Raw genomic sequence first — 27,028 nt, 5'->3', positions numbered from 1 at the left:
ACGCTTGTGTGTCTAATGCGTGTTTTCTGCTTAACTGACCGTCAATTTCAAAAGGCACACGAACATGTGTGTATCAACTCAGCTTTGGAAAGCACACGAACCTGTGAAACAACTCGACTCTAGCTCTCAGCTGTCTCTCTCTCATATGTACGCTTCAAACATTCACTTTCATTCAAACAAAATTGCAACACACTTGCCGGCTCTGAACACGCGACAGTTAATCCACTTTCTCAAACTCAGCAAACAGACTGCCGTATCGCTGATCTCTTGACCTCTTGACCTCGACACAAATGACAAACTGCTTTTTCAGCAAACAAATACAGTCAAATTATAATCAATTCTTTCCCTATCCTACACACAAAAGAAACAGCGCTACTTTTTAATGCATCACAACGGCCGCTGCGTATTGTAATATACAAGTTACAGCCAGGGATCAAACCCGGGCCTACCGTGTGGAAGACCATTATATTAACCACTACACCATCAGCTCAGTACATCAACAACACAATTTAACACACTTTAAGTAGCTTAGGACTCTGCTGGCCCTGTTCGCTTATGGCTACTTTCTTTAATTTCGTCCGTTATCAATGACACACCGATAAACTTAAAGTCTGTGCTCTCGTCCAAAAACTTCGTCAAGCTTACTCTAAGCAGAGATAATACTATTTTACATTGAACGCTACACACGATTTAAAATCCGGGGACTCGATGGTCTCAATACGGGAATTCCACAGTCAATTTTCTCAATACAGTTTATCAATGACATCAATGACATATACATATATCCCCGTCATGTTATACAATTTCTTCGTAGCCCAAAACGTCTTATAAATTTCGTTAAAAATTACGCCATTTGTGACATGAATTTGAGTGCTTCGTGCGAAGCGCGTGACCGCGACAGAAGAGGCGCGCGACACGGCTCACATTACTTCACATCTACGCTGTCACAGGAGCGCAATCTTTCGTCTTTTATCTTACGTTTTCTGCTGGACTCATTCACGCATGTGTACAGACCCCCCAAATGGCTGGGCTGAATAACTCCGCCGCAGTGTGATTATTCTTTACAAGTACTCTATGACTATGCCATACTCACAGTTCGGTCAGTCTGATAAAATTTGGATCATGTCTATAAATACAAAATGCAGAATTCAGTTAAATAGGCTTCTGCTCACCTTGTTTGTTGTGCCGGCACTATCAGACTGTCCCCGAACTGCAGGCACGACCTGGTGGCAAATACCAGGGCTCCCAGCCTCAGGGGAGACTCGCATTTTATTTCTGAAATCACAGATAGAGAGGTCGGTTAACATTCCAATCCGATATGCTCTGTATCAAGTTGCCCACGCATCCTCCACCAATTTGTTGTGAAAATAAAGCTATCTTTCACACTTAGAGCGGATTTAAGAATGAAACAGAAGCTCTCAAGAGGCGTATAGTTATATCAAAAGCAATAGTTTATTTATCAACAGAGTTATTCAGCCCAGCAATCAAACATGCATGGGTTAATAAGGCTTCACTCGCATTTGAGATCTGCCATAAGAACGCTTCAACACAGCAGCGTGATAATTCATATAGTTACTCCTTGTGGAAGCCCATTGGTTAAATTCAAAGATGCAGGCGTGGCACGTTTGTACGTGTATGACACCTGGGTGGAGGCCTGAACGTCCGTTCACATTGGCCCCTCCCAGAAGGCGTTTCTTCTGTCAGTGTGTGTGAGATGTTGAGGAGAGAGGACCTGGGAAAAGATGTGAAGAGGGGAGACTGCTAGGGCGTTGTCCCTGTATCTCACTGTCTATTGTTCCTCCCTTATCTGTCTAAAGATGGCGGCCTATTCCTTGTGGCGCAGTTAAATCAGTAATCTCCCTCCTGCTTCTCCCTGGCCCTAGCGTGTACTGTGTGTATTGTATGAGTGGTTAATAGAGCTGCATAAGCTAATGGTTATTAAAACTACAGATAAACTAGTGATTAATTAAACTGTATATAAGCTAGTGCTGATTAAGCTGTATATAAGCTAGCTGCTAATTAAACTGTATATAAGCTAGCTGCTAATTAAAGCTGCATATAAGCTAGTTTTATCAACAGAGTTCACAGATAGGACCCAAACGCAAGACCACAGGAGACAGAGGTGAATAGTAATCAGGTTTTATTTAGGCTGTGCGTGCAGGTGTGGAGCCCGTGGTCCGACACCCGAGCGGCCGATCGACGGTGTGAGTCCCGTGGCTCGACACTGGAGGGCTGGTGAGTTGACGGCGTGAGGTCCCGTGGCTCGATACTGGAGTAGACAGATCGACGGTGTGAGTCCCGTGGCTCGACACTGGAGGGCTGGTGAGTTGACGGCGTGAAGTCCCGTGGCTCGATACCGGAGTAGACAGGTCGACGGTGTGAGTCCCGTGGCTCGACACTGGAGGGCTGGTGAGTTGACGGCGTGAAGTCCCGTGGCTCGATACCGGAGTAGACAGATCGACGGTGTGAGTCCCGTGGCTCGACACTGGAGGGCTGGTGAGTTGGCGGCGTGAAGTCCCGTGGCTCGATACTGGAGTCGACAGAGTGTAATCCGTAGACCACAAGGAGGGCAGAGCGGCGGAGTGTATCCACAAACACAAGGAGGGCAGAGCGGCGGAGTGTATCCACAAACACAAGGAGGGCAGAGGATGCCACGGGGTTTCAGCGGGTTAAAGACGGTACGACCTGACAACCCCAGACTGCAGGGCCAGAGCTTATGTAGTGACAGGATACTCATTAAGGGGCCCTGAGTCTGGTGTGTCAGGCTGCAGGAGGTGATCGGCTTGAGTGTCCTCAGCTGTGCACGATTAAGGGTGCGGCCATGGGAGGTGTCGGGTCAGACAGGGATCCTGGATCCTGACATTAATAGTGCAGCGAAAAACTATTTGTTATGTAAAGATAATTTTGGAGTAATGTCTACAGACAAGGAAGTGTGTGTTGTAACCTGAGCTTCTCTGTGCGGTGTGCACATAACCAATTGCTGTTTTGTCAAACACAAATTCACAATAACAGGTTTCAGATGTTAGAGTGCGTGCTCTGTCTAGCCACCTGCTGTTTTACAGGCAAAAAATGTTTAAGATTTCAGAAAAAAAATATGGCATATTTCACCTTTTGGTACAAGATTGACATTTTGAAAACTGATTTATTTCAGAATGATATTTCTTTTCACATGTGCTCTTTAAATTGACAAGGAATGTGCAAATATGCAAATATACATATCAGATTACTAAAATTCAAACGCACAACCCAATTTATCAATGAGAAACGGAAGGCAACACTAGGTTTGTATTGACTATAAACTGCAATGTTTCATTCGTTCTGCCCAAATCACAGGTTCTTCTCTGCTGGCGCAACCTCCAAGAACAGCTGCAGGAACACTGTTAACTTGGTCAACAGCCCCGGGCAGAGCTTGTAATGGATGAAGGGTATGTAGACTATAGCGCCACTGAAGATAAATAAAGTCACATAGAGGTATTCAATCTGAGGATCGTCTACGATGGGTGCCAGCACAAGGAATACTGCCACAATGATGACCAGTATGGGGAGTATGATGGGAACCTGTGGAGAGAGGAAGGGACAGGCACAAGGTAATTCTCCTCCAGTGTTAACGAAAAGACAATAAAAAATGTATGATGAGATTGAACGTGTGTGACACTGACCTTGTACGGCCTGGGGAGCTCCGGCTTCTTAATCTTGAGATAGAGCAGTCCAGACAGGGTGATGCCATAGAAAAACCAGGCAGTGAAACTGAGAACGGCAATGAAGACAAATACAAACAGTTCTTGATACAAGTAATGCAGAAGAAATGTCAACACTCGATACAAGCAAAATCCTACTCACCTGAAGTAGTTGACAATGCTCTGGAAGTCTCCGGGGATCAGCACCAGAAGAGAGACGACGGTGGTGAAGATCAGGGCCGGAGACGGAGTCAGTCTGTGGATGTGAGCCATGGCCAGAATATCTGGCTACAAAGAGAACACGGGGGTGAGTGAAAACTCTCGGGTCAACAGTCTCGTGCTGGACAATATAATCACAAGAAGAGCCTCTCACCATGTGCCCCTCCCTGGCCGCAACGAAGCACACGCGGCCACCACTGAAGAACGTCCCATTCAGTGAACCGAACGCAGACAACGCTGCGGCCACAGACATGATCCAGCCCCAGCTTCCTAACACCTTATTCCTGTGGAACAAGGTGGAGGTTCTCAACAAAAGCTGCAAGAGCACCCTTTCCAATTGTTTTAAAAGCCGCCTGTTACACGAAGAAAGTTCATCACAGGGCTTGGATACATTATTCAGATTACTTTTCACGGTTCAAAAGGTTATTGTTGATTCATAAACTCTCTCAGATTCGCTGACATTTAACTGTGTTCATGTGAAGTGTATAATTAATTCTTCTAATAAATGCATAATCTCTCCTGATGTGCTTCTGCTCCAGGTTGATGACGGGGGGACATTAAAAAGTTATTTTCCGATTGAAGGGGAACCGATTTTTACACATCAAAGTACAGGTTTTAGGGAGCACCACTGCACATGTGAAAGACGTTGTATGAAGATGTTTGTAGCTCCAGAGGGGGCTGTGCGGAATCTGATAGATTCCTGCCATGGGTGACATGGATATAAAAATATATGAGTTTATACTTCCGTAGCGCTCCTCATCTCGGCTTTAGGGTTGCGGCTCGAGGCTACATTGGCCACTAATAGCATAGCACACCGGGATCTCTGACCGAACTGTCTGTGGCCATGTTGCATTGTGGGAAAAGTAGGCACCAGGCTTTGACAATTAAGAAAGATGCGTACGGAACAAAAAAATACAACATCTCAAGTTCTGCTGAATCGATTTGATACTTGAAAAAAAACCTCTGAGTATGTCATAGGAGTTCAACGCTAAACTGGTAGAGTACTCCTTTGATGCTCCTTTAAAACATTGTACTTTTAACAGCAAGAATACGTGACATCGGGTGCTGTCTTACCCCCAGGTTACTGCTACTGCGTTGGAGGACATGAGCTCTCTCGGCGTCATTACAGTCAGGTAGCTCACATTCACCAGCAGATATAAGCCAGTCACCAGAGAAATGGCTATCACAACAGCCCTCGGAAGATTCACCTGGAGGAAAACAAAATCAGTTTTATGGTCTGGTTAATGTGTACAAGGTATTACAATGGATACTATTTGCACTGAAATAAGGGATTGACTTCAGGTTGAAAACATTTATTGACATTAACACTATTTTCATGCTTTCTCCACAAACATTTTCTAAATTTATGGCCCCAAACATTTCCCAAATAATGCAACAGTATGAGAGATGTCACAAAAAAGTGATTTAAATTGCCGCTGTTATGGTAAATATGTTCTTGGAAAAGAACAGAAAATGTACTGGCTTGTGACTCTCTGCAATCATTGTTTGTATTAAATCCTCCATTTTAACTTTACACCACAAAAAAATACAGCCCAGATCAGCATAAATGGTGTAATCTGTGTACTGCATGTTCTCCCTAAAACTATTCCGTGACCTTTCAACTGCCTCTGGTTGCTGTGTTGCTACATTTTGTGTTCGCTGCAAACATTCACATGATGACAACACTGGCTGGCACACACCTTTATCACAGTTAGATAAGAGAACAATTGCAGGAAAACAATCACACCCTGAGTGTCTTCATGGGACTTAGCACTGACACCTGTTTGGACACATCGGCCCAGCATAATCTTTATCATGGTGTCATCTGAAAACAACTTGCAATGATGCTATTATTACCTCACTTAAGCACACATGCACAAGCCAGCTCTTTACAGCCTCACCTCCGGTCGTTTCAGCTCCTCCGTGACATAGTTCAAGTTGTACCAGCCAGCGTAAGCCCAGAGTCCTTGATAAATAGCCATTCCTAGAGTGCTTAAAGAGTACCGAGTGCCCTTAAATGCATTCTCAACTTTCAAATTTTCCACAATGACACTGCTGCTCTGTATGAGCTCCACTATTCCTCCAATCACGATGAATGTCAATGCCAGCACCTTGGCCACCAAGAAGACCACTTGGATTCTGATGGCAATCCGAGAATTCAAGATGTTGACCGTGGCAACAACCAGTATAGCAACAGCTGCAGCACTCTTCACCGCTAGCTGAGGAGGATGGCAGCCCGTGTAAAAGGGTGCTAGAGCATACTCTGCAATACTAATTGCCGTTGCTGCAATGCCGAACGGCTTCACAACCAGGATAAAAGTGACTGCTGCAAAGAAAGCAGGGCATGAACCATATATCCTCAGTATGTAGATGAAGTCCCCACCAGATTCAGAGATGACTGTCCCAAGCTCAGCATAGGACAGCGCTGCAAATATTGCTACAAGTCCTGAGAGAGCCCAGATCACCAGACTGGCCCCAGGGCTTCCCACATAAGTCAATACAAACTGTGGGGACATGAATATTCCGGATCCGATCATAGTTCCAGAAACTAGTGCAACACCTCCAATAAGACCAATTTCCCGCTTCATTTTCAGAGCTTCAGGTTCCTTGACCACCATGTTGTTCCGTTGATGAGAGAGATGATGAAATAGTTGTTATTCACCCTGACAGAGGAGACACACTGATAAAGACACATCCCACACACAACTGGTTGAGAGATAATACAAACAGCTTAATGTGTTACTTAGATTACATGTTAAATCCATAGTTGTAAATCTTTGAACAGTTCGTCCAGTTCTCGATTCCAAACTCACATCTTATCTAATGCAATTCCTTAGATATGATTATTCTTGTATCGAAACTGCAGAGGCAACTCCATTCATTTCCCAATAAAATAAACAAAGTGATAAGAAAGATGTAAGATCTTGATTATCGATTTACACTCTACATTGATTGCGTAAGTATATCATCTCTCTATTTGCCAACAGCATAAATATTTCTTAAACTGATAAGTGAACAGTAAAACTCTTACTTCTGGATGTTTCAGCTCCTCAGTGAGATAATTCAAAGTGTTCCAACCTTCAAAAGACCACAAGCCCTGATAGAAAGCAATGCCAATGGAGCTGACATCAACATTTGTTCCCTCGAAGGAGTTCTCGAAGTTCTCAGTGTGTCCCTGGAAAAGCATCACAACACCTCCCAATATGATCACGGCCAGTGCCAGCAGTTTGACTACCATGGAAACCACCTGGATGGCGGTGGCCAAGCGGACGCTCAGACAGTTGACTATGGCCAGCACCATGATAACTCCTGCAGCCACGCACTTTACCACGAGTTGTGGAGGGGTGCATCCGCTGTAAAAGGGGGCCACGACATATTCAGCCAAACCCAGGGCAATTCCTGTGGCACTGGCAGGCCTCATGACAATAACGAAGCTGAAGACAAACATAAAGGCGACGACTTTCCCTGCTGTCCGCAGCATGTAGATATATTCCGCTCCAGACTCTGGTATGACTGTGCCCAGTTCAGCATAGCAGAGCCCCGCCAGCATGGCTATCAACCCACAGAAAGTCCATACAACAAAGCTGGCCCCGGGGCTGCCGATGGCGGACAGCACAAACTGGGGGGATATGAAAATCCCAGATCCTATCACGGTTCCAGCAATGAATGACACAGCTCCTATAATCCCCACTTCCCTCTTCAGATTGAGTCTCTGTATGTCACTCATCATCGTTTGAAAGCTGCTCCATCTTGAAAGGCATTCGCGGAGGACACTGGTCACACAGAGACCTGGCTGTAAATTAACTGCTAAATGTTGGGTCACGTTAAAGCCATGTTCAACAGGAAGTAAATCCCTCCTTAAATAGCCACTAAACCAAGGCATAGCCTTCGACTTTGCTCATAACGTCACGCTGTCTTCACAGACAATCATGCTTTCCCTTTTTACAGCAAAGCCTCGTTGATATTAATGATTTTGTGTCTAAATCAGTGGTAGGTACATTTTTCATGAGTTTGTATACAAAACAATTAACAAAATGTCTAAAATACTGCTTGTTCCGAGGTTATTGCTCTGGCAGAGTAAGACTAATATTTAGATTATTCTGCTTGTCTTTAAAGCACTAACAGGGCAAGAACAAATTGAATTATGATATTGAATATATTTTAGCTGATTTGAGTGCTTCAGTCCTGTTATTTGTAATGGGATGTCAATTGTAGGGCTGTCAACAAATATTTTAAATGTTTATTTAGTTCATTTGAATGGTAAAAACAAAACAGATAATGTGCAAGACTAGATTGTAGAATAGATAAATTAGATAACCTGTGTGTTTTTAGAGAACACATATTTCAGCATCAATTTGGCCAATTATGACAGTCCTAGTCCACTGAACAGACATGTTCTCCAACTGCATTTTTTTCATTCAGGAATTTTAATGCTCCTTTTCCCACCTTAATGTGAGTGGTTTGTGTTAGGGCTCCCATCTTACAGAGAAATACATGAATATATACACATAGCAAATACTAACAAATTAATAATAGATCAATAATGACTAACATATCACTTACACCACATTTTAGTACACCCTCTGCTGAGGTTACTCCAAAAAATGCCAAAAATGAACCCACAGTTTGTTGATGTGTGTCGTTCTATCTTACAAGCTGTGGAAGCCTGAGATGTCATCAGCTTAATTGACACAAGCTGGCACATCTGGTATTTATGTGATAATGTAGGTGTGTGGAAATAAACAAGGAGTCGAGTATTCCCTTTGGCTGCACCTTGTGGCTGTTTATTTCCATCCATACAAAACATAAAACACATTCACTTCCTGTCACCCTTTAACCCCCTCTGTCACCAGGGTTACGCCCCTTTCCTTAAAGGGGCCCTGTGAATTCGGTCGTCCCCTACATGCCTCCCCCAGAATTCACCAACTCCCGAGATTAGTCCCAACCATTAATGTTTGGGGGCCCGGATCAACCGACCAGCCCGACTCAGTGTCTCTGGCGCCGGAGGCAGAACCACCGTTGAAGGCCCCCTCCGGGTCCTGTCGTGCTGAGGTGGGAGGGCACGAGGCCGCCCCCGCCGTGGGGGTTCAGCCAACCGTACAGGTTGGTCCAGGTCCAGATGTGCTGGTTTAAGGCGGTCAACCGCCACGTACTCCAGCTTGCCGCCCATGTCGACCTTGCAGGTTTTGTCTCCGGTCTCCAGCACCCGAAACGGCTCGACGTAGGGGGGTTGAAAGGGTCCACGGTGGCCGTCCTGGCGAACAAACACATACTCCGCTGACCTGAGGCTGGACGGGACATATGACTGCGGAAGGCCGTGCTGCGACGTGGGCACTGGTTTAAACAGCCTGGCTTTTTCCAGCAGCGTTTCCCGCTGCTGGGTTGCAGACCAAGGGTCTGTGACTTTGGGGATAAACTCCCCCGGGACCCGCAGTGGCTCTCCATAAACCAGCTCAGCCGATGAAGCTTGCAGATCATCTTTGGGGGCTGTCCTGAGCCCCAACATGACCCACGGGAGCCTGTCCACCCAACTGCTGTCTTTGAGGCTGGCACGGAGAGCAGCATTCATCGACCGGTGGAACCGCTCACATAAGCCATTAGCCTGCGGGTGGTAGGCGGTAGTGCGATGGAGCTTCACCCCTAGGCTTCCTGCAACTGCATTCCACAGCTCTGATGTAAACTGTGGGCCTCGGTCCGAGGAAACGTCAGCTGAGGCTCCAAACCTGGCGACCCAAGCCTGAATAAATGCCCGAGCCACCTCATCCGCTGTTGTTGATGACAACGGGACAGCTTCTGGCCAACGAGTGGTTCGGTCTACCATCGTGAGGAGATGTGTGAACCCACGGGATGGGGGCAAAGGTCCTACCAAGTCCACATTCACATGATCAAACCTCCTTTCTGGCACCGAGAACTGTGCTAACGGGGCCTTTATGTGACGGTGCACCTTGGAGCGCTGGCACACCACACAAGTCCCGGCCCACTTCCGTATATCCTTTTTCAGCCCGTGCCAGACAAATTTTGCTGAGATCAACTTCTGAGACGCCCTCTTGCCCGGGTGGGACAGTCCATGAATAGCATTGAAAACCTGCTGTCTCCATTCGTCGGGAACAACTGGCCGCAGCTGGCCTGTGGAGACGTCGCACAGGAGCGTAACGCCAGTTTCGCCAAACGGGACCTCCTCCAACCGCAGTCCGGTGACTGCCGTCCTCAACTCCTGGACGCCCGGGTCTGTAACTTGATCCTCTGCCATCTTGTTATAGTCCAAGCCTAACTGGACAGCCCCGGTGACAGCCCTGGAGAGACAGTCTGCGACCAGGTTTTCCTTGCCCGCCACATGCTGCAGATCCGTGGTAAACTCTGATATGAAGGAGAGCTGGCGCTGCTGGCGTGCAGACCATGGTTCGGTGCTCTTACTCATGGCAAACGTCAGTGGTTTGTGATCCACAAATGCAGTGAACGGCCGAGCCTCCAGCAGGAACCGGAAATGCCGAATGGCCAGAAAGAGGCCGAGGAGCTCCCGATCGAACGTGCTGTATTTCCGCTCATTAGGCCGCAACTGTCGACTGAAGAAGGCCAGTGGTTGCCACGCCCCTTTCACCCACTGCTCGTGCACCGCGCCCACCGCGTAGTCCGAAGCGTCCGTGGTGATGGCAATCGGAGCCTTAGGTGACGGGTGTGCCAGCATTGTTGCGTTTGCCAGAGCTGTTTTCGCATCAACAAACGCAAGTTCCCTCTCTTCAGTCCAGTCCACCAGCTGTTTGATGGCCTTGCCTTTCAGGGCTTCGTACAGGGGCCGCATCACTTGCGCTGCTCGGGGAATAAAGCGATGGTAAAAGTTCACCATGCCTAAAAACTCCTGCAGGGCCCTCACCGTGAGTGGGCGTGTAAAGTTAGTCACTGCCTCCACCTTTGCCGGGAGGGGGAGCGCCCCGTCCTTTGTGATGCGGTGACCCAGAAAGTCAATGGTGGTCAACCCAAACTGGCACTTAGCCGGGTTGATGATCAACCCGTGCTGGCTGAGTCGCTCGAATAGAGTCCGGAGGTGAGACCTGTGCTCCGCTCTTGACGAACTGGCCACCAGGATGTCATCCAGGTAGACGAACAGGAAAGGCAGGTCCCTCAGCACCGTGTCCATTAGCCGCTGGAACGTCTGCGCTGCTCCGCGCATATTCAGTGGTTAACGGTGTTAACCACTGCTACATGGATTGTTAATGTAGCCATACCGTCATAAGTTTGGGACACTTTTATAAAAAGTGCTTTTCACCTCAACTAGCTCCCCTTAATGGGAAATAGCAATGGTTCTGCTTCAAGCTCCATCTGGAGGACAAGTTCCTCACGCTACCACTAGAGTGAGCCCAATCACTCTGTGAGGGAAAGATCATTGTGGCCTCTTGTATCAGTGATTCACTCTTTTAGTCAGAACCCGAAGGTGATTATTGGAATATAAATTGACTGGTAAATTGAGGGCTTTGCTTTGAGGATCAGCTCCTGCGTCACTAACACTATTCAGTATAACACCTGCATCATTGCCAAAGCTCCAACAATGTTCCGTCAGTTTTCAATCTTTCCCTCACTTGAGAGCAAGAGGACCCAAAGATATTTGAACTCCTTTGTTCAAGCAGCAACTCGTCCCAACCTGCTCTTTTCCAGCAGAATACCACGGGCTCCTACTTGGAGGTGCTGGTTCTCTTTCCAGCCACTTCACACTACCTTCAATCATCCTAGGATGCACTGCAAATTACGGTCTGATGGAGCCAGGAAAAGTGAATTATCTGCAAAAAGAAGAGATGCAATGCTGAGATTACTGTACCAGGCACTATCTGCCCCTCTGCTGTGCCAAGAGATTCTGTCCACGTAAATAACAAACAGAACTAGTGATAAAGCACAACATTGGCTTAGTTCAGCATCCACAGCGAATACATCAGCTTCTTGCTCATAATTTGGAAAGAGATCCACTCCAGCTATACAAGGACAAGACAGAATGTTTGTGGATCGGTTGATTTATGCCCAAAATGCCGATTCATAGAGAGCTTGGAATCACTTTCAATCCAGCCCTTCGCATTTTACCTTGGGAGACATTACCAGGGGCTATTGTCCACAGTATCATGGCTCCCAGAATCACAGGGTCCCATGAACCCCTACACCAGAATAAGGGAGAAATTTACAGAGGAAATACAAAGTAATTTAATAAACTAATAAAAACAATAATATGCCCAGTTCTATGGTGAGACAGCAGGTTCCACCCTACAGAGGGCTCCCAGAGACTTCTAACATCAGGTGAGTTTTGGCAGCAACTGATTAAAAGGCAGTGGTAATCTTTTTCAATCCACAAATGTGTGTTAACAAGGATTTGTCAAGCTCGTAAATGACTGCATACAGCTCTTGGCGCAAGACTGTTACGACTTTACAATACAATGACACAGCTATCTTTATGTCATGGTATAGCTTCTGTTACATAAACTAACCCATACTGTAGGTGAGGGTCTAAGGTGCTAATGTTAAAAGTATACTTTGGGAAAATCCTGATCCCTGCAGCCATAGCTGCCTTAAACCAAAAACCCTGCTGAGTAGATCTGGGTGTAGACTGTTGTCCGTCATTGTATGTTGGTACTGTTGTGCCGTGAAAATTATTTCAGGTCATCAAAAAAGAATAATAAAACACGGACACGGGACATTTTACTGCATCATGAGTATACTTTTACATTTTGCTAATAATACTTAGATACTTCAACTTAAGTATGGTTTTGAATGGAGACTTTTACTTGTAGTAGAGTTTTTTTCCCAGTGTGCTATTAGTATTTTTACTGAAGTAAAATATTTGATTACTTCCTCCGCCAATGCACCAAAATAAAATGAAATGATGACAAACTCTAAACACAATCCCAGACATAAAATGCTGTTAACATCGGGAGCTAAACTACACATACAGGTTGAAAACATTTAGCGACAATGACACTATTTTTAGGCTTTTGAGCATGAAAGTTCATTGTAAAAACAGTAAAACTCTTACTTCTGGATGTTTCAGCTCCTCAGTGAGATAATTCAAAGTGTTCCAACCTTCAAAAGACCACAAGCCCTGATAGAAAGCAATGCCAATGGAGCTGACATCAACATTTGTTCCCTCGAAGGAGTTCTCGAAGTTCTCAGTGTGTCCCTGGAAAAGCATCACAACACCTCCCAATATGATCACGGCCAGTGCCAGCAGTTTGACTACCATGGAAACCACTTGGATGGCGGTGGCCAAGCGGACGCTCAGACAGTTGACTATGGCCAGCACCATGATAACTCCTGCAGCCACGCACTTTACCACGAGTTGTGGAGGGGTGCATCCGCTGTAAAAGGGGGCCACGACATAGTCAGCCAAACCCAGGGCAATTCCTGTGGCACTGGCAGGCCTCATGACAATAACGAAGCTGAAGACAAACATAAAGGCGACGACTTTCCCTGCTGTCCGCAGCATGTAGATATATTCCGCTCCAGACTCTGGTATGACTGTGCCCAGTTCAGCATAGCAGAGCCCCGCCAGCATGGCTATCAACCCACAGAAAGTCCATACAACAAAGCTGGCCCCGGGGCTGCCGATGGCAGACAGCACAAACTGGGGGGATATGAAAATCCCAGATCCTATCACGGTTCCAGCAATGAATGACACAGCTCCTATAATCCCCACTTCCCTCTTCAGATTGAGTCTGTGCGTCTCCATTTTTTAAGAGCTGCTGTCTCCTCAAAGACACAATGGACACTAGACATGTACTATGGAATACAGAACTAGCTGTAGATTTACAGTTAACTGTTAGGGACCTGAAACTACTCTTCACCCTGGAGCAAGGCATATCCGTTTTTCTGCTATGATCTGGCTTGAAACAGAGTTTCCATTACAGGAGGCAGTGCCAAGATGTAACTAAAAATAAATAGTCTGCTGACTGCAGTCAAACTATATTTTCTTAAATCTCCTGAAGCCATTCGTTTGATCACCTGGGTTTGGTGGTGTTAAAGGTTTTCTGCATTCATTATATAACGCAGCTAGGTACAATGTGTCCAAAAGATTGTTTGGGCTGAAACCAGTTATATTTTATGTAAAATCTTGTGTGGCCATCTTAAGACAGGGCTGCCCTTCTTCTCAATCACGGTGCAATCAGAATTTGAGTTTAGGGTTTGATAGAAGCTCAGTAGCTCCTTGATTTATTGAATGGTATGGCAAAGATTGTCAGATATAAATCAGTTTTTCTTCTGGAAACATGACTTTAGTGAAATGTGTTCCTTGATCACAGTGAAACTCCTTGAAGCAGAAGACAGAAATTATCTGTAGGAGCTTTCACAACAGACTTGCAATGATGCCAGAGGGGAACCTGTAAAGTAGCATCACAAGAGTATGAAGCAAATCACCAACAAAATCCTCACTCGTTAATTCTACTCCCTCAACCCACAGGGAGGGATGTGCTACAATAGCAACATATTCTTGCACCAAATGTTTTAGTGACAAAAAGGTTTGCAGAGGGTCAGGAAGGGTCAGCTGAACTAGAGCACAACCTCCAGTGTCAGTATCAGAGGAAAATGGCAACAAAGACTCCAAGATCAGTTCAGGCAAATGCCTCACAAAGATAGTCACCCTGATGGAATTTGTTCACTGATATCAGTACAGTCCTCTTTCCCTGTAACCAATCTTTGGCAGTCATTCTTGCTACTTGTCCAGCTCAACCAGACATTCTTGCCACAAAGACAAATTACTGTTTTGTGCCAATGCTCAGGCAAGTCAACAAAACGTTCTCCAATCGTTGGTAACTGCTCCTTAGCGTAGGCCTCAAACAACCCCGTAGCTACAATTTACCTACAACACTTGAAGCTGACTCATCTTTTTTTTGCAAGTGTTCTTTAATTTAGTGTCTATTTGCACCTGGGTGAGAATAATCACATGGTAGCTTTTCGGCTATTTACACAAGGTCAGGTTAAATATGCTGCTTAATTTAGCAATTGTTAGCTAGCCGAAAGATTTAGTAGCAGTGGTAAAAGTTACAGCAGTTGAAGTATAAAGAGCGGCAAAGTATGTTTAGGGAGTAGTTTGTGGTGGATGAATGCGTCAAATTCAGAACTTTCACCCACAGGTGCAAGTCCTGTGAGAAGTCTATTTGTGGGAGCATTCTATTTGTGGTGTATAATATGTATCTACCTGTGCATGTACATATCTGTCACCCTCTACTGTTATTTTTAATTTTTGTTTCTGCTTAGAAACAGTCAGTAACGTCCAACAACACATGCCATTTTTATCTTTATTTGAAATTTCTCCAAGTGCCTTTTGTTGTGCCTTGTTTTGTCTTGTTTGTGTATTGTGGAAAAGCCAATAAAAACATGTAAAAAAACCCCCCCAAAAAAAACCCCTATTTTTAAACCAGACTCATTAGTTTCTGTGTTTTTCTTTGTCGTTATTATTTTCAGTTTTCCGTCTCAGTTGGTTATGTTTAAGTAGAATACAAATAGCCTACAGTAGGCTACATGTCCACATAGAGTGTCTAATGGGTTTACGGGGTTGGGTACAAATAGCATTGTTGGCTACGAACAACTGGGTGCTTGTCTCTGCCACTCACATCCTGAGATACTTGTATTGATTACTATGTAAAGTCATGTGGCCGATATAAAAGTTTAAACATTCAAATGTTTCATCCATACTTGAGCAGTTCATGGTTTATATAACATACATGCTTTTCTCATAATCATTCACCTTTTTTTATCTCTGAGAAAACATTTATCACTTTATTTCTTTAGGGGAATGCAAGCCCGTGCCAAAATGTCTCGATAGATTACTCATTGGTCCTACACAATAACTGCAATGCAATAACACTAACACAATACCACTGAGATAATTCCAATGAAACCCCATATATTTGACTCACCTCTGGACGTTTTAACTCTTCAGTAACATAATTCAGATTGTTCCAGCCATCATAGGACCACAGTCCCTGGTAGAAAGCAATACCAATTGGATTGATGGCCAGATTTGTGTTTTCAAAGGAGTCTTCAAAGTTTTCAGTGTGCCCTCTGAAAAGCATCACCAAACCTCCTATTATAATGACTACCAAGGCCAGAACCTTGACCACCATAAAAAACACTTGGACTGACATTGCCAAGCGAACATTGAGGCAGTTCACCGTGGCGAGCGCTATGATTGCAACTGCTGCCACGCACTTCACCAGCAGCACCGGAGGGGGGCAGTCTGGGTAGAAAGGAACCACGACATACTGAGCAAAACTCAGCGAGATGCCAGCAACGCCGGCAGGTCTCACAAATAACACAGAGCTGAAGATTAACATGAAGGCGACGACTGGACCTGAAGTCCTGAGGATGTAGATGTACTCCCCGCCGGATTCTCTTATGACAGTGCCCAGCTCAGCGTAGCAGAAAGACGCCAGTATCACCAGTAAACCACAGCACGCCCACACAACCAAACTGGCTCCAGGGCTGCCGATGGTGGAGAGCACCGTCTGAGGGGACATGAAGATCCCAGATCCAATCATTGTCCCGGCAATGAGGGACACGGCTCCCACCAGCCCTACTTCCCGCTTCAGGTTCAGCTTCTGTGTCTTGTCGTCCATAGCTGTTGTCAGGCACCTTTAGCAATGGAGGACCCACCATAATTATGTGGCCAAAGTCACTCTTGCAGCAACTCAGGGAGTTAATAATTACGTGGTTGGGTGTATTAAACTGAGCCAGATTGGCTGTGTACAGCTTTGTACCTTATCTTCTTTCAAAGGGAAGAACTTATGCCGTTGGCCATATATCTGTTTTTGTTTCAGGTTGGATATGCAGAACACCTGAGTAAGCTGGACCCAGAAGTGAACAAATCCAACCTGTGACATCCTCTCACTCTTTACTGCCAACTGAAATAGCTCACTAGTATCACACAGTCATACATACATCACTGACCTGATCACAGACACTTCAATTGTATTTATGCATTTCATGTTTAATCAAAACATTTTTGTGGGATTGTGTGGCAGAGCATTAGCCCTATAAACTCTAAGTTCCTCTGGTTTCAAATTCCTAAAATACAAAGGAAACACACCCATGATTCATTTTAAACACCTGTATTTTGGGTATGCCACCATACTAACGATCATAAAAACTGATATTGATCATTTTAGCACTTCGGCACCGTCAGGACAGATATTGCTACAAATATGATTGCTTATCAAATAATAGGGAAGATAACAAAAATAATGAAATATTTATCCTTTATGATGAATCTGGTGAGTGATGCTCTTCCAGCTTATCACAGTGATCACCTCCAAAGTTTTATGATCTCTTCACTCTGAGGCTTGATGTTTCTGGGCAGCTTCCACCTACAACACATCAAACAAAGCCCACAAACGTGTTTTTCCAGTTACCCTGCGAGGTTTTATAAAGTGGTCCCACTTATCTGCCCACCTCCATCAGGAAGCCTCATCTTCCCCTCCTGTGACAAAGAGGTGAACAGTCTTGTTGGAGTGCAGCATCTGTCCCGCTCGCTGGGCTCCTGTGATGGAAGCTAACTTCTGAGCATCGTAGCGGGAGTACAGGGCAGTGCAGGTCCAGCTGGCCTCCGACCCCCGACCCCCCACTGCCAGCATGTTACACACCTCGCTGTAGAAGTGGGGGAAGGAGGGCAATCCATAAAATATCAGGTTCTGGATCCCTTTGATGGTGTACCTAAAAAACAATTTTTTTAAAAAGAGGAAGTGAAAGGTCAGAGTTTCTGCCGGGCTCACCACTTTATATTCAAGACTTTTTAAGACCATTCTAATACCACATATGTCATTTATCACCAGTTACACAGACATACCAGCTAGAGTGAACCAGCAGACATGATATGATCTGGAACACTTTTTCAGTATCTTTTAGGAGTTGAGATTATTTGACTCATCAGCAGACTACAATAAAGAAGCTACAGTGTACGACTACCCCGTCACGTGACACTAATAAACCAGAGAAAAAGGGCTTGAGTGCTGACTTTGAAAAAATCTGAAGTGAGAGGTCCAACTTTTGAACTCTGTTAAAGGGATATCTGTGTCCTTCGCGTTATCGCAATTGGTGATATGTTAACTCTTAAAAAGGTAATAAAGACAGCCTTTAGGGCTTTACTGTGGCTGGCCTGGGAGTGATTCCAAGAATACCGGTAAATATCACCAGAATGCTCATCAAACAAGTGAGGATACCCAATGGAGGATTAAAAAGTACTGACCTCTTGTAGAAGTGGAAGCGTTCAGTGAAGAGCAGGAACTGTTTATCCCCTTTCTGGAGGAAGTGTCTGGCTCGGGACACCTCCGACTTGCTGGAATACTCGCAGATGCTGGTGCAGTTGATCTCCTCTTTCTTCATGTAGTTGCGCAACCGGATGTAGTCGAAGTAAGACGGGATGTAGATCAGAGTGTGGGACATAACCGAGTCCCTGTACTGAGGCAGCACTTTATCTACAAAGAACTGAAACCTACCGACAGGATGGGAAGATAAAAATACAAAACTTTAAATTTCGTTTGGATCAACCAAGCATTCCTCAAGATCTAATGATCTGTTGCATATATTATTATCCGTTTTTTTATTTGGACCTTAATTTAAATATTGAAACTCGCATAAAAAAGCAATATGCTAATAACATTAAAACAAGGGTTTTACAAAAAACACTCAAATGAAAAATACATTTTTACCCCTTTTAGATAACATCCCAGGTCATATTGTGCACCCATTTATTAACAATATATACAAAAAATATATACTGAATAAATGTGTGGATAGTGTGCTTATGTAAGCTAGTACCAACCAATATTATCATGACATCGACCCATCAATCAATCTGCAACTCTCAGCAACAAGACAGGTGTGTGTGGAGCAGTCCTCTGTAGCTCAGCATCGAGCTACACTATAAGCCCGCCCACTTTTAGTGGTCCAATCAAATGCAAAGGATTTGATTTAAATCCCTCTTGGAACTGTACACTGCTCAAATATTTCCCTCGCTAAAGAACCTCTGACTCCAGTTTCACTGGGACAGTTAACTGGATGTCTACAGGGTTCATACACATTTTGACCAATGGATTTCCATGACTTTTCCATGACTTTAAACCAAATTTCCATGACCAAACATTTTGTGAAATCTCGGTGTATACATGAAAAAGTGAGAAAATGTAGTATTTAAACTAACAATGAGAATTCCAAAGCATACAGTGTACCTTAAATGACACAAACGAATGAGAGACAGTAGTTTGATTAAAAGAATAAACATTTATAAATATACTCTGGTTGACAGGCATTCATAACACTGACACATCAATCAGAGCTTTAGTAGGTGGTAGCATCCAGCTCGTGCACATGTTGCTTTCCCTTTTGTAGTGCAAAGTTTTCATTGAACCCTGTTACTGTACGGCTTCATTTTAACTTCCACTGTTACTGCAAAGCTGTTGGAATTGTGGTCTATCTTCTATTTGCAATTAATATGCCTTCAATCCAGTTCAATTATTTTTATGAAAATGATAATCTACTCTGGCTGAGGTAGTTTATCAAGAGTAAAATAATAGCTGTGATCTATACACACCTCTGCATTAGCAACCGTTAGCAGCAGAAAGTTATTCGAAATCATCCTCATTCTACTTTGAGTTAAAACAAACAACCTGCAACCAGATGTGCCGGTGTTCCGGTTTAACGTCAACGAGCGACCGCGTGAACTGAACCGGAACACGGGGGGGCTGCACGTTTCAACACGTTACGTTTTTTCCTTCTAAATCGCGATAATGACGAACGTTAACAGTCGACAAAGTTAACTTAACCCAGCAAGTATGACCGGTAACGGACATAACGTAACTTAAACTTTAACAGAGGGAAATGAAGACGCTGTACACATCTGAACGCTGATTGGCCAAGATGCGACACGTCACATCAAAGATGTTCTATTGCGAAGATCACCACATCACATTTTCTCCTCCTCTCACTCCAATCTGAGAAACGCTGGCTGGCAACTCAGCGCAAATGAACGACATGAAAATATGAATATAACAAATTTCCATGACGTTTCCAAAACTTTTGGGATTTTATTTTTTTCCATGACTTTTCCAGGCCTGGAAATAACCATTTTAAGATTCCATGACTTTTCCAGGTTTTCCATGACCATACGAACCCTGTGTCTATCTCTCGCCTCCCTAGGGGGACAGGTGAGGTCGACGCGATAGCTGTCTGTACGTCCATGGATAGACTGCAAACAGGAACGGCTAATGGCCGAACTTTTACTGGTGTCAACTTGCTGATTTGTAAACAAACACAGGCTGAAAGTTGTAGCCTACAGTGTAGCTCCCTGAATCAAAGGCAACGTGATATTCTCCCCGAAGCTCACATGTGGTTCACATGTGGGAAGACCTTACCGGGCATCGTGGTCCATGAAGCTGTCAGAGGAGAACATCTGAAACACATGAGGGAGCTGAACCAGCACCTGGCAGATGGAACCCGTTTTCGGCATGTTCTTAGTGGCAATCTGGGACAGAAACCACACAGGGAATATACTTTTAAAAAAACTACACAATCAAAAAGCAATGAAGAAAACTTTCCTCAGATATCCAGCTGGCTACAGTAAACAACTTAGTGTGGGTGCTGATCCAACCGCTGAGTACTAACTCAATCCATGAGATCATTTCTACCTCTTAGTCATGCGTTAACTAAATTACAGTTCGTGCTGAACGCTCAGTCCCAGGAGCAGGTTTAATGCTACTGTAATGAGTACCTGTCCACGGTAGTTGGCGCAGTGCTTGGTAAGGATGTTGGTGATCTGTGGGTCCTGGATGGAGCTGAACACCAGCGTCTGCCGGTAGTGTCTGGCCCAGTTGTTCAGGTTCCACATCCTCACCCTGGAGAAGTCCACTCCATGGGAGTCCAGCGGCTGCAGGTTTATGTGCTTCATCACATGCTGTAGAGGGGTGGACAATGTCAATTTTTATAAAACATCAACTTATACAGACACATTAACCATATAAACCAGGGGTGTCAAACTCATTTTCACTCTGGGGCCACATCAGCATCACGGTCGCCCTCAAAGGGCCGGTTGTAAATGTAAGACGGTGTAAATGTAACTACGGTACTCCTAACATAGTTAGTTTAGTTTCCCGGGATATCTGTGACTTCCACAACACGTACTTCCAGTTGTGTGATTTCTCCTCCGCCATTGTTTCCTGTTGCTGGTGCAAAATGCATTCTGGGATATTTGGCTGTCCCAAGTACAGACAAGTCACCTCCGATGCATCCCGGGTAAAATGGGCAGAGCGAGCCACATCCGGGCATTAGGGCCGTGCTTGGCTCGATGTGAACTTTGAATTGGAACAGTACTTTGGCTGAGACTGATGACGTTTCAGTACAGAGAAGTACGCATGTTGAGAAACTTGTTGGAAATCCTCTTTATGGGCTGTTGCATCTCCTGTCCACCTGTTGTGATAGTTTTAATGTCGGCACACAGACAACATGCCATCTCATCACTTCGACTTTCTATCTCATAATTTCGACCATGGGGATATTTTTATTTTCACATCTAACTTTAAATTTTTGTAAAAAAAAAAAAAAAAAAAATTATTATTATTTTTTTTTTGCTGGCGGATTCGTGGGCCACATAAAATGACGTGGTGGGCCGGGTCCGGCCCGCGGGCCGTATGTTTGACACCCCTGATATAAACCTTCGACAAATTTGTTATGAATAGAGTATTTATTACAACTGAGTTTTAAAATGTGACTATTTTAACCAATCGGATTCCAAAAATAGTCAGACTTAAATCTGAAATGATCAATGCTCTCCAGCAGTGCTTCTATTTCCTAAATTATAACATATTGTGATTCATCAAATTCTACAATTATTGTTAAACAGCAGATGGCGCTCACATCCTTCCCAACAGTAAGAACACAACACCGCTGAAGAGATGCCATCCTGCAATGTGTGATGTTGAACAGACGTGTGTTCTTACCAAGACGTGTTCCCAGTTCTGCATGAGTAAGACGCCTGCCTGGTCCACCACCAGCAGATCGATGGAGGCGAGGAAGTCAAAGTCTCGCTTACTTTCTCCTTCTGCTCCCAGCACCGTTCGGAGGCCCAGCGGTGACGCGATGATGATGTCCGATGAATAAAAGGGGGAGTACAGGCGCATGCTGCTCCTCACAATGGAGATGCCTGGGGAGGAGAGAAGACAGCGACAAGGCCTCAGACGGGAAGACTTGGTGGTTTGTCTAAAGATTGTCTGACTTCTGTTTGTTAAACCGTACCTATCTTAAAGTGATCGTCCACGTTGCCCGAGAAGATGGCGCTGTAATCGTCTGGCCTCTGCTGATTGGGCGGCTTGTCATCTGCCTCTTCGCCGAACTCTTCCTTGAACCTCTTCTTGTTGTTGACCACTATCTTCTTGCCTTTGGTCTCCAGCAGGCTGATGAGCGTCTGGACGACCCGCAGAGCTCCGCCTCGGAACGGAACGAGGATCAGGACCTGACATATTTATAACAATCATTACAGCAGAGAGAATTTATATTGCACTTTTGAACACTTGTGGATAAGTGGACGCATTACGAAACGTGATGATAGCAGATCACATGAATGTACTGGACGACCTAAATAACCCCGAGTGAGCAATACTGCCGCTTCTGTTGAAGGTGGAGCATCAAGTAATGCAATTAGGGATCACTCATGCATACGACATAACTGCTGGACTAGATTATGTTCAGGGTGAAATATATTGGATTCTACTCACACACATGCAGAGAGACTTGTGAGCAGCAAGTAAAGCATATGGTTTCCCAATGTTTGAACTATTTTGTGACAAATGCATTTTAACACCAAAACAAAGTTTCAATGATTTTGTAAGTTGTACAATGTGTGACTACAAAATCAGCAATGCATCTGAGGCATGATGGGACAATTGTGCACTTTATTTCCTACTGCAGTACTACTGATATTTGAGACTAAAACAGGCACAATTTGCAAGTGAAAGAGTTAAAAAGTACTTTACCTTTGGCCGGGTCAGTCCTTGGTCTCTGGGTTCGTCCTGCGGCTCAGCTCCAGTTTTAGCTCGGGTTTTCGGCTCCCTTAGCAGTGCGTTGTGAGCCAGGACCTGGGAGTTGGCCTTCAGTACGTGGTTGAGCACGTGGAGGCAGTATGCACCGCAGACCTGAGGGCCCTGGGTCACAGGACAGGTTTCTGGGTGGTAGAGGTCCTTGTAGGAGCCCATAAGCGCGAGCAGCTCAAGCTGCAGCGGGCTGATCTCCCCAGCCAGCCCCATAGGGTTGTAGGTCTGGTTCAGATCCTTCCAGCTGGTCTTCAAAACTTTGTGGAAAACTGGCAGCTTTGTGCCTTTCTGTGGGCCGATGCCTCCAAACGTCTCCAGGGGAAAGGTACAGAGGAGAGTGCCCAATTTTGGCCACTAAATGTGAGGAAAGGCAAAGATAGTTACGCACATCAAATGTAGTTAGAATTCATTCAAATGTAAAAGTTGGTAAATTTTGCAAAACTGTGAATTTAATACCGTGATCTGAGCCTTGGCTTTGCTGCCAGATGTTATCTTCTGCACATCCTCTTCCCCAAGCTCTGTGTCTAAATGCTGTAGAAACATGTCTGCCGATACAGGAAAAAACTGTCAGACATTCCTCCGTCAAATCGTATTCCTCAACTTTTATAATTGAGCAAGCAAGACAACTATTTTGAAAAAGAATGAATATAAAATACATCTCTTAAAGGTTACAGGGAACATAGGGTGATACATCGAACAAAACTAATGACTGAATTTTCTGCGCAGTAGTAGCAGTACCTTTGCTGTCTTCCTGCTCTGCGGGGCTTTCAGCGGCCCCCTGTCCTCCTTCGTCCGTGAAGGTGGTCTCCAGACAGAACTGGGTCTCATGCTCCTCGTCTACGAACTCATCTCCTGCCGCCTTCTCCTCCCCGTCTACGGCTTCAGTTACAGCCTCATCCTCGGGCTCGTCTTCTCCCCCTTCATCACCATGCTCACTGTCATCACCGACTCCATCACTTTCCCCTACAAAAAAAAGCACAACAATATTCAGTCGACTGCAGTGTGTTGGCCCACACTGTCCTCAGATGTGATGGAAATAAACAACTCACCTTCATCAAGAAGCTCCTCTTCTTCCTCTTCATCATCAGTGCTCTCCTCTTCACTCTTGTCATTACTGGTTGGTTGGCTGAGAGTAGAAAGAAGCTTCTGATAGGCTGTTTTCTGCTCTGGTTCCTCCTCCTCATCCTCCAGTTCATCAGGCTCAACATCAGACTGTTCTGGGCTTGCTTGCTGAAAAATGTGAGAACAAAACACCTTTCAATTTGTAATATTATAATATTAGTACAGGTAAAATATTACAAAACGGGAGTTTATCAGCGACTGGGTGGCCAAACATGTAGTTTAAATATATTTGATAAGACAGGAGGTCCTTCTTACTACCACTACAAACACCTCTTGTGCAGTGACAGTTACGGATCTCCTAGTGCATGAATTATACTTTATGATTTCTATCATGAGGAATTGTACAGCACTACTCACCAGTTCCAATATCTCAGTTCTTTCAGGTCTTGCACAGACTCTGTCAAACAAACAAACAAAGGGGCAATGTAGTCACTTAGACAACTAGACCAAAACGTTGCCTAAAAAACAAAGGTCTTGGTCCTCGGGCTGCTTGTTGACAGTTTACTGTTATACTATACAGAGAAAACCTAAAGCTCTGTGACTTTTTCGAATTGACACATAACTCTGAGAACTAGGCAATGAGTTAGGATGTACCGATAGCATCCATGCTCCTTTGCTCAATGTGGTATAAATAATTGTATCATTCTTTGTCTGCCATTTAAATTTTGTAAAGCACTTTGCGTAAGCCCGCTTACAGTCAATGTCAAGGATATGCTATGGCTAGTGCACGAGTGTAAGTAAACCCCATGCAACTGATGTCCTTGTCCTCTTTCTGCTCTGGGCCATTTTGCTAGTTAATAGGTTATTACCTACAGTAGAGGATCACGTTGAACATCCATTAACCAACGTTGTGTGACAACTTGATTTTCTCGAGTCATCTCCAAAGACCTTCTAAGTTGTGCCGTAACGTTGTTGTATGCATTTTAACAAGTGGACATTGAGAACTACATTGGGAATAACAAACAGCTAACTTACATTCCTAAATATTGCATTTTAGGGAAAACATTTCGGGCGTGTCTATGACGTTACGGTTTAGCTCCTTCGAACAGCATAGTTTTAAGTTTTTACTAGTAACGCATACATATAAGTTAGCTAACACATAACGTTAGCCCACTGAGTCTCGACTGTGACCACCGTCGTCTAAAGGCAACGTAGCTAGTTGGCTAACATAAAAGTAGCTTCATTATACATTTAAAACTGCCCGAAGTTCGCTGCACTGCTTACACATCATGGAATGGATGCTCCTCCCCAAATTCCTTCAAGTGTTTCTTCTGTTTTTTGGTTAAATTAGTGAGAAGCTGCTTAGTCTGCCTCCTTTTCCCCATGTTGACAGTGGGTTGCACGTGCGATTCTTCAGCTTCTTCGGTGGTGGTGAGTCAGTAGGTGCATTACTGCCACCTATAGGTACGGAGTGAATTTTTCCGTGGCAGCTGAGCTGCAACAGGAAGTGACTGCCACTGTATGTGGCAGCTGCCAGCATTTCGGAGCGGATTCCGCGGTAGTTTAGCCTTTATTTGTCGTTATTTAACATTATGTAACAAAACATTAAGGTCATTGAAGGCATGACTGTTGGTGGTTGTAATTAGTTTATTAAAAAAAGGCCGAATTATAACGGTATGGCCACTCGTTTTTGTTAACAAGCTAATTGCGGGCTAACTTCAGTTGATACCTGTTGCCCATGGCAACGATAAACACTTTCACGATGCAGACTAAAGGAATGCAAATTGTAAATATGGATGGATATGCATTGTACTGTTTAAAGTGATATCAATCCATATAACCTATTGACTTGGATATATATACGCAGTATATGGATATAAGTTATATATATACAGTATGCCACAAGTTGTTGCAACAGTTACCACCGTTTTGTGGTACCTGCCACTACTTTTCGCGACCGTTTTCACTGTTTCCGGCAGCTGCCACGAGCATCTTGTGGCAGCTGCCACTCTTTCGGAGCGGATTCCGCCATAGGTTAGCCTTTATTTGTCGTTATTTGACATTATGTGACAATACATTAAGGTCATTGAAGGTGTAACAGAGTTTATGATTCCACTTGCCATTGGTTGCTAGTATTACTATATTATTTAAGTTATTGCTAATCCTTATCATTTTCATATTATTTCCTTGTTTAAATATCATTTACAACGTATCATTCGTTCCCCATGGAGACAAGTGGGTTGTGTGTAACAGCGCCCTCTGCTGGCTGCTTGCAGACTCTAGTGGTGCGCCCAGCTTTCATGAACTAGTCTGAAGCAAGCTGTTTTCATGGTAGGTTGAACACAAGCTCCGTTGTGAAACATCTCATTCGATGTCTGATGTGTGTGTATGTATATATATATATATATATATATATATATATATATATATATATATATATATAGAGAGAGAGAGATGTCTAGAAGTCCCTTTTTGTTCGTATAATTTCTAGAGCAAATGGTTTTAACTGATTTAGCATTTAGCATTTAGCATGAGTAACATGCTAACCACAGTTAGCTTAAGTATTTGTCCCTTTTGATTTAACAGTGTTCCGGAGCTTGTGACCACAACGTTGTCTATGAGAGTCACTGAAGCTGTTCTGTCTTTTACCAGGTATATTGCACTGAAATGTCATTTTATTTACATGTATAACTAGTCTGAAGCAAGCTGTTTTCATGTATTCCGGAGCTTGTGACCACAACGTTGTCTATGAGAGTCACTGAAGCTGTTCTGTCTTTTACCAGCAATATTCTGTCCGATGAATAAACGTCTGGTTGGAGCCATCAAAAGATATCGTGTCCTGAATTAAACACAACGCAACGGAGAGTACGCAACTGCTACAAAGGCATGACTGTTGGTAGTTGTAATTAGTTTATTAAAAAAAGGCAGAATTGTAATGGTATGGCCACTCGTTTTTGTCAACAAGCTAATTGCGGGCTAACTTCAATTGGTACTTGTTGCCCAAAAGAAAGTAATGTTTGTTCC

General features: G+C 44.3%; 2 protein-coding genes across 2 annotated transcripts; both read right to left on the bottom strand.

Annotated features, from left to right (window-relative positions):
• Positions 1–3,327: 3,327 nt before the first annotated feature.
• On the bottom strand, positions 3,328–16,483 carry LOC306790177 (b(0,+)-type amino acid transporter 1-like; the record flags this gene model as incomplete). The annotated part of the gene is made up of 6 exons (XM_079286313.1): positions 3,328–3,558; positions 3,660–3,747; positions 3,841–3,965; positions 4,051–4,180; positions 4,971–5,104; positions 15,785–16,483. 6 exons carry the CDS (start codon positions 16,481–16,483, stop codon positions 3,328–3,330), a joined length of 1,407 nt encoding a protein of 468 aa, XP_079142439.1.
• A 394-nt stretch (positions 16,484–16,877) lies between these two features.
• Positions 16,878–25,416, bottom strand: utp25 (UTP25 small subunit processor component). Its single transcript, XM_079286270.1, has 12 exons — positions 25,289–25,416; positions 24,422–24,461; positions 23,992–24,172; positions 23,681–23,905; positions 23,399–23,487; positions 22,886–23,296; positions 22,149–22,365; positions 21,854–22,056; positions 20,629–20,811; positions 20,273–20,382; positions 18,109–18,354; positions 16,878–17,576 (listed from the first exon to the last, which is right to left on the bottom strand). Exons 1-12 carry the CDS (start codon positions 25,387–25,389, stop codon positions 17,321–17,323), a joined length of 2,262 nt encoding a protein of 753 aa, XP_079142396.1. The 5' UTR covers positions 25,390–25,416; the 3' UTR covers positions 16,878–17,320.
• Between the last annotated feature and the right edge of the window lie 1,612 nt (positions 25,417–27,028).

This window comes from Melanostigma gelatinosum (assembly GCF_949748355.1).
Source record: "Melanostigma gelatinosum genome assembly, chromosome: 16".
Lineage (NCBI taxonomy): Eukaryota > Metazoa > Chordata > Actinopteri > Perciformes > Zoarcidae > Melanostigma > Melanostigma gelatinosum.
This window is presented reverse-complemented; position numbering and strand designations above follow the sequence as displayed.